Source organism: Rattus norvegicus, chromosome 12 (assembly GCF_036323735.1).
Source record: "Rattus norvegicus strain BN/NHsdMcwi chromosome 12, GRCr8, whole genome shotgun sequence".
Classification (NCBI taxonomy): domain Eukaryota; kingdom Metazoa; phylum Chordata; class Mammalia; order Rodentia; family Muridae; genus Rattus; species Rattus norvegicus.
Genome location: NC_086030.1, coordinates 33576316 through 33584674, shown reverse-complemented (window position 1 = coordinate 33584674; position 8359 = coordinate 33576316). Strand labels below are relative to the sequence as shown.

The 8359-nt window shown below is 50.0% G+C and overlaps 1 protein-coding gene across 13 annotated transcripts in view; it reads right to left on the bottom strand.

Annotated features, from left to right (window-relative positions):
* Positions 1-2415: 2415 nt before the first annotated feature.
* The window catches only part of Rimbp2 (RIMS binding protein 2), a 198614-nt gene continuing 192670 nt past the window's right edge, over positions 2416-8359 (bottom strand). For 7 of the 13 annotated variants that reach the window (XM_039089127.2, XM_063271097.1, XM_039089126.2 and 4 more), the window contains 2 exons: positions 5915-6049; positions 2418-3830 (listed from right to left, as the gene is read on the bottom strand). In XM_039089127.2, the coding sequence (XP_038945055.1) occupies positions 3642-3830; positions 5915-6049 (324 nt within the window). In that variant the 3' untranslated portion in view covers positions 2418-3641. 13 annotated transcript variants of the gene reach the window in all.

The window sequence follows — 8359 nt, the reverse complement described above, 5'->3', positions numbered from 1 at the left end:
AGGAGGCACGACTGTCACGTCTTCCCTAGAGGGCAGCTGCTGCCTGCTTGTCTGGGCCTCTCTCAGTTCATCCTAGGATTGAAGGGTTATAGGCCCAGCACACTATCTGAAAAGGAGCAAATCTCAAGCTCCGGGATATACAAGATAAGGCTTTGCATCCTGGGCCAAGGGGACATGGGACAGGGACAGGGGATGCTAATAGGAATATAAAAGTCACCCTTGTGTGTCTAGACTGACGCCCAGCTCTGCAAGGTGGAAAATGAACTGCGTTGTTTTGGTCCCTGAGCTGCAGAGGGATCCAGAAGGAGGTGTCCAAGCAAAGGAGGGGACAGGTCACCCTTCATTCCATTCACTTCCCGGGTACTTTGGGAGAGTGGGCTGTGGTGTGTCGGTGAGTATCCAGGCTGGAATCAAAGACCTCAGCTATTGTGAATGGCCAAGGAGAGCTGAGCTCTCCGGGTTGAGACGGGGGGGGGGGCTGGCATGGATGGTGGTCCTCCAACGCCATGGCCCCTAGCCCTTGGGACAGGACCACCCCTTCTCCCAAGACTGTGTCTTGAGCACATCTCTTCTTTCCCAAGTGGGACTTCTGGAAACAGTTCATTTAGAGGGCACGCACACTGGTCAGGTACAGAGCCTCCGTCCTTGTCTGTAAAGCACATTGTCTGGTTTAGGCCCAAGTGACTCTAAGCCAGGGGGTGGGGGTCTGTATTTGCGTTCCTTCAACTAGTGATGTGGTAGCATGCCTGCTGTCCATATGTTATGAACTCGTTATTGATCATTTTGGATGAAGCTGTAGAAACGGCAATATCTCTGTATGGCATCTCCAAAAAGGATACGCCTTTGGAGTTTCAGCCCAGTGAGGGTATGGTGGAAGCCCCTTCCTTCTAGGCAGGGAAGAGCCTTGACTGTGAGAAATTCATAGTTACCTTTTTTTAAAAAAAAGATTTATTATGTATAAGTACACTGTAACTCTCTTCAGACACACCAGAAGAGGGCATCAGATCCAATTATAGATGGTTGTGAGCCACCATGTGGTTGCTGGGATTTGAACTCAGGACCCCTGGAAGAGCAGTGAGTGCTCTTAACCACTGAGCCATCTCTCCAGCCCCCTCATAGTTACCTTTAAGTTAGAGGTTGGGTGGGGTTCAGTCTAGCTTTTTTTTAAATCACTTTATGACTGTAGTTTATTTGTTGGGGGAAGAGCATTATAAATGTTATCAAAAGCAGAATGGTTCCTCCTCCTTGTGGACCGAAAGGGCCTTAGACTCTCCATGGATCCCCTGGACCTGCCTGTGATGGTGTCAGGAGAGATGTAACGGAGGAAGAAAAGCAAGTGAGGAACAGCATTGGATTGTGTCTCTCTGCCCAGCCGGGTGCAGTGCAGTGTAGCCAGCTGCCTCACACGGGGATGCCACCCCCAGTCTGGGGCCAGAACCCTCCCTCCCTTTAGAGCAGCAAGAAGAATCACCAATACAGAGAAACATTTTTCCTAGTGACCTAGTGACACCCCCCCCCCCCCGTGAGACTTCTGTTTACCTGTGCTAGGCAAACGCATAAGTTCTACATGGATAACATCGTGGCTGTGGCTTTAGCTACATTGGTGTGCATCCGCCCCAGAAGTGATGCATTTCAACTGTTATGTTCATCCTGCCATTCACGGGCTGGTCTTAACTCTTAGAGCAGTTTTCTACTGTTAAGGGTTCAACCTAAGACTGTCCCCCCAAAGGCTGGTGTGCTCAGGGCTTGGCTGCCATTTGAGGAGCGCTTGGGAATTAACCGGATGCTGGGACGGGGGTGGTGGCTTCATCGGTTCATCTACTGGGTGGGTTCATGAGCTGAACAGGTTCTTAGGAGCTGGGCCTGGCTGGAAATAGTGGCTCAGTGGGAACGTGGCTTTGTGTGTGTGTGTGTGGGGGGGGGGTATCTGTCCCTGGTCCTTTGTGCTTTCTGCTTTCTGGCCATATTGAGGAGAGCAGCCTCTCTCTACTATGCTCTTGCACCTCACCACATGCCAGGAAAAAATGTGGCCAGTGGAGCTGAACCTGCAGGGGGAGATCTCTGTCTTTCTGGTAAGTCAAGCTGGATTTAGCTTGTGTTGAGTCTGCATGGAAAAGGTGCCGGGGTGCTGCTAAGAGGTTTGGTGGGAATCCACATGTTCAACAGATCCTTGGGGTCTGTGTGTCTCCGGTAACACACAGACCCCATGCTGATTGTTGCTGTCTGTTTTGCCAGGAAGACTGCCACCAGGAGGATCATATAAATGACTCCTAGAACATGGCTCAAGATCATAATTTAATTGGTTCCAGAAATCTCGAGCCCATAGAGTTCTTTATGGACACATAGCAGAAAGGAATTCCATCCCCCCCACCCCCATGATAAGAGTATTTAAAAGAAAGATACGAAAAGGCATGGCATTGTACAAAATAACAAAGTTTATTTCTAGAAAATATGTCACCCTAACTGTACACATGCACACATCCGCACAGCACTTCACACACCGAGGAACGGCCTTTTAATCCAATCTACCACATACAATTATATTACAATTTACAATATAGTTTTTGAAGACACAATGGGGAAAAGCTTCGTCATTCATTTACAAACCTTCCAGAAATTACAAAAAGAAAGGCAGTCTGAAAAGTATGTATAAAGAGTAAAAACAGTTTTACAGTGGACAGGAATTACAAAGTCGTGACCGTACGTCAGCCAGCATTTTGGGGAGGCCTGCTGTTCAAAGCGAATGAGAAAGATGGGTGTAGGGTGTCTGAGAGATTTCAATTTAGGCTCCTTCTGGTTTGGCTAATGAAGCGTGTGGTGGCTTTGCTATGTGTGGTGGCTTTGATGGTATCTCGGGGCAAGGCATTTCAACAAATAATGAAAGTAACAGAAAGCTAAAAGCCACAGGATAGGACACTAAACGCAAAGATTGATTGGTCAGCTCCCTGGCTGACTAAAAGACATGCATGCTGCCCGGTTCTCCCCCTACTCCCCTCTCTTGGGTAGTGGGTTTAGTAAACATGTCCTGTGTGTTGCTGGCTTGCTTTGAAAGACCCAAGACAGGCAGCTGAAAGTGTAGGGCCTGGGCCTACTGTGAGGTGAAGCCACTGTGTCAGTGAGGTTGAAGACCAGGAATGCACAACACATGCGAAGTATACACGGTGTTTTTATTTGACAGTACAAACCACTGTGCAGTTTATAAGGCCAGACATCAAGGCGAGTTAAACTAGGAATCTCAAGAGCCGAGTGGAAATGACAGTAATGTGTAATGAGGCTAGCCGCTTGAGAAGTGGGGGAGGTCAGAAGTCCTGCCGGGGGCTGCCTGCCCTCTAGTGTGTGCAGGCTGGAACTGCAGGTGGAGGGGAGGCGGCTGCAGAGAGCCCTCCCCCACCCCTGCTGCTCAGCCAGCTGCCCTTCCCTCTCCCCCTCCCCAGACCTTGGACAGAACCTTGGGAGCAGAGAGGGAGGGGACCGTGGTGCAGCCCCTTCCCTGATCTCTCCGGTGGTGTCATGTGAATGGTAGTGTAAGAGTGTATCTCTCTACTGCTGCGGTGGGGTGGGGTCAAGGTTGGGTTTTGGGAGTCCTCGTTTGGAATTAAAGCGAGTGACATGGATTTGGAAGTGTCCGGAGGCTCAGGGGGTCACTTCACTGCAGCCAGCCTCTGCAGCAGTTTCTTGCCTCTGGAGAGCAGCCCTTTTTTCTTTTTCGAGGACATTTCCCTGCCTCTCCCAGGACTACCAGAACCCATAGATGACGTAGGTGACCCCGAATGGAGATGGGCTGTGGGGGATGGAGCTCTCCTTGCTGTCCCTGAACCCTCGGGAGGAACCTAGTAGGTACATTGCGACAGTTTTATTGAGAGTCAGCGCCAACAACAATTCACTCGGTAACACTGCCCCGTCTCCCGCCAGCCAGGGGAAAGGGTGGGTGGTGGTTCGTTTCTTCTTTCAATTTTTAAAGTATGCCATGAGAAACACACGCCCGCTCCCAAGGCCCCTCTGAGAGAGAGAGGGGCTGGCCCTCCATGGGCTTTCGCGGTCTTTGTCTTGGGAGGCGGGGTGGCCATCGCTTTGGCAAAGAAAGCCAGGTCATAATTTACTCTGAAAATTCAGACTAAAAGCAGGGGAGGTTATTGTCAATCAGATGGATAGGTAAAGTGGCCGAGATACCCATCAATCATTGTAAAGGAAAAAAGCTCTCCGTGGGAATTTGGATGGATCGTGAACTAGATGGTAGATAAGACCTTGCCGTGGGGAGTGAGCCCTTGGGTTAGTCCTACAGAAACTTTGGGGGATGGCACACTGTTTGAAAGAAAAAAAACTGAAATGAACCTTAATTGTAATCTAAGGAAGCTCAAAGGCCCTTCTTGAAGACTCTCGCCATTCCCAATAGAGGAGTACATCTTTTCCCCAGCACAGAGAGAGATGGTGGGCTTTGAGAGACTTTAGGTGGCCGACCAACGGTGCTTCGAAGGGGTGGGATTTGATTCCGAAACACTGAGTGCCAATTTTACTTCAATCTGCAGCTCGGCACACGCCTGAGCGTGGCTAGTAATTGCCAGGCCTCTGGTTCACTAATGTCCCCAGAGCAAGAGTTGGCAAAGCGAGACCCAGGCACTCAGTGAGCGTACCATACCATACAAGGCAAGGGGCCCCCAAGCTTGCTTGGATTTAAAATCAAGGTCTAACTCTAATGGAGAACACCTAGGGCGCACCCAAAGCACACCTGAAGATACCATGGGGCCAGCTATGACGTCATGGGAGCTGCCACGTCCGGAGACAGTATTGCATTAGTAATGCCAGCACCTCGCCTGCACCTCCATGAGCTCTGAACGATTGTGCTTTGAGGAGAGGGAACACCTTCTTGCTCCTAAGGCCAAGGGGCTGCAGCTGGGTGTTCCGGCCAGCTTTGGCATGCCCAGAGCCAAGGCCACCCCTCAGGGCATGATCTGGGATTAAAGTTTTGTCTCGGCTCTCAGGAGTCAAACCTGCTACCGTAAACACATGGGTTCGGTTGTGCTTTTTACCGAGGGCAGCTTACAATGCAATAGGCAGCTCTCCTTGTGAGTACACGCTGGCGCACTCTTGTGTAAACAAACAGCTTTAAGAAATATGTTCCCAAGGTTGGCCTTTCCCATATTCTCAATGGACATATTTATAAAAAAAAAATTGTTCGAGATGATTCGTTTCACTATGAATCCGGTTGCCTGGCAGCTGAGACCAGGTGAGATAGCCTAATACTTTAGGTCCAATGGGTTTGTTTTTTTTTTTTTGAGACATATTTCTTTTCTCTCTCTTTCTTTAAGCCCACATTGAAGTCTTAAGACTACCGTGCTGTCCGCTTAGGGTAGCTTAAGTCGGTATCTCTCTAAGGTGTCTTCGGTTGCTGACTTACGTGAAGGCTACATGCCTGATTAGGGTGTGAAATGAACACTCTTCTTCTATGTCCAAGCAGATGAGCGAAGAGATAAAAACATATGCGTAAAATACAACAGATAAGAACTCGCAGTGATGGCGAAACGTAAAGATGAGACACTCGGAGAGAATGCAGTCTCAGGCAGGCGTGCTATGCTACGTAAACCCTGCCGTCTAGAACCCTAAGCGGGAGGCCAGTGGCATCTGGCTCCCTGAATCTCGCTCTCTGTCAACTCAACTGTGCACCTATTGTGGAAGCCAGGGGAAGACCCTGGGGTCAGGCAGACTGACTGAAACCAAAGGGTCCTTCTGTGGAACACCAACTTGTAAGTTGGAGTTAAGTAAGCATTGGCGGGCACAATGTCCAAAGAAGGACAGAGGGGAAAAAAATGAAGGCAGATGCTGGTGGGGCCCAAGTCATGAAAGCAGCAATGCAAAGATTGCGCCAGATCGCAGAGAGGGGAGGAGGGAGGCAGGCGAGCTAAGGGGGCTGGCTTACCCTTTTGGCCTTGGTGCGCATGGGCGGGTCGTGGGAGTAGTGGGGCGGAGCATCGGAAAGGTGGACCTCCACGTCATCAGGCACTTCTTCCAGGAAATTGGAAGGCACGAGGCCTTTCTGCCCATTCAGCTCTCCCTGTAATCACAGGGTGTGAGGGAAGGGTCAAGGGAGTCACTTCTCTCTTCAGAGCCTATTTCTCCCACATGGACGCCCTGCTTAAGAGGACAGATGTTGAGCAGTTGATTCTGGCCAGAAGTGTCAGGCCATGGAGAAATGCTGGATAAACACTCCCAGGGGGCCTGGATTAGAAGAGCAAGCCCAGTCAGGCCCAAGGCCAGGGCTTTGGGCATGCCCGGCAAGTGTTCTACTGCGAGTCCCATGCCCAACCCCTCTTTTAACTTATTTTGAAACAGGAAGGTTGCCCAGGACAGCTTCGAACTTACAACCCTCCTGGCTCAACCTCCTGAGTCCTGTACAGGTCTTGAACTGTCCTCTCAAATGCAGTTCATATTTTACAAGTGGGAAGTAGATCTAATGCCTTGATTCTTTAGGGCTGGAGTGAGGTGAAGCACTTGCCTGATATCTGTATTTTATTGAGCCAGTTTGCGCTATCAAGGGAGTTCAAGGCCAGCCTTGGCAACTTGGTGAGACCCTGCATCGAAGTAAAAAATGTCTGAGGTATAAGACAGAATGCTGGCCTAGCTTGTGACAGCGGTGACCTGGGGTTTCTTCACTGACGGTCAGCTTACCTCGTCAACTAAAACACATACAGTACACAACCAAAGGCATAGCAATGGACTCAAGGGAAGGATAGGTAGTTCTCGGAGGTCTTTCTGTTAGGCATTACTAACCACAATATGTAAAGAACAACAGCCAAGCAACAAGACATTTAAAAATGGACACTTCTTCAAATAAATAGACAAATGCCCCCACCCCCACATTGGGGGGGGCGCAGATCACATCAGCACTGGTCACAGGGCGGACCACCAGGGAAGGCACTGACATCTGGTTGAAAGACACTAGAGTTCAACCCCTGGAACCCACTTGGTGGAAGGAGAGAACAGTTCCATTAAGTTCCACATGCCCTTACCATCTCCCACCCAGTAAAAAAAGGAATCCATGAATCTTACACTATCCAGATGAATTCGGTCAGGAACATCCCACTCCGGAGCCTTCCCAAACCAGAAAATGCATATTGGTGAAGATGTGGAGAGAGACTGGACCCCCATCTATGTGGAGTTGATGGCGATGCTGTGGAGCAGCTACAGTGTGGCAGGTAGGTCCCCCAGAAACTTGACAGAGCTACGATGTGATCCACATGTACCCCCAAACTGGAGAGCCAAATCTCGGAGCCGCGCATGCAAACAATGTTTATGCCTGCATCGTCTGCCAGTCAGAAGGCAAAAAGTGCCCACAGCTCGATCACCAAAAGGCAACACGCATGCCATGGAATAGTCAGACTTCAGAGGAAAGCCCCATCCTGACACATCCACAGCATGGCAAACTGAACCCAGTACTGTAAAACCATGATTCCTCACCCCCCCCCCCCAATCCCCCAAGGATTTCTGGGTAAGCCGCTAGGCTGGAAGTCTCACCACCAAAACTCAGCGGGAGAAGAAAGCTAGTCCTCAGTGTGCTCTGTTGTAAAGTCTGTTGAGTTTTCTAAGCCAGGGGAGATCCCTGCAGGGAAGCAGAGATCAGCTGGAAGCCCTCCGAGCACTAGCCCGCCTGCCAATCAGGCTTCCCTGGATAGAGCGGCACCAAGTGCTGAGAGAAGAGTGGCTGCTTCGATGCACCCAACAGACAGGGACAGAAGAGGTCTCGGTGTATGCAAAGGTCCAAAGAGAACCACCAAGAAAAGACATCCCCGCCCCACCAGAACAGCAGGAATCTGAGGCTGCAGGGAACGATGGCTCCCACCGCTCCCTCCTGCACACAGCAACACAGGGATCCTGCTAGAGCATGGGAGAGCTAAGACCGTCACCTTTCAGCATAACTGTGCCGGGAGGTCAAACTGTAAGTGCTCTGTTACGGCTACCCTTGCATACGCACATGTGTGGCTTTTGCATGTGTAGTGCTCATATTTGAAGGTTTTCAGATCCTCTACCAGGTTTACTATGAAAGCATACTCCTCAGCCATATCTCAGATGTTCCCCTTCCTACATTTTTTTTCTTTTTCCTTTTACTTCTTAAATAGAAACTTCCACAGATTTAATACTCGCTAAAATCTGGGGACCCCGACAATATACCAATGCTGCCTCCTCGATCCTTTACCCATCTCATTTTCAAAGTCAATTTAACAGTTAACCCTTTTCCTTCCCGCCCATTCCTAACCTCATTAAAGGAACCATGTGCCCTCCACACCATCCTTGGTTGTCTGCCCAGGGTTACTGAAGTCTAAGGGTCCCCGTTATTCCATGGAGAGCCTGTCAGCTGTGGAGTAAC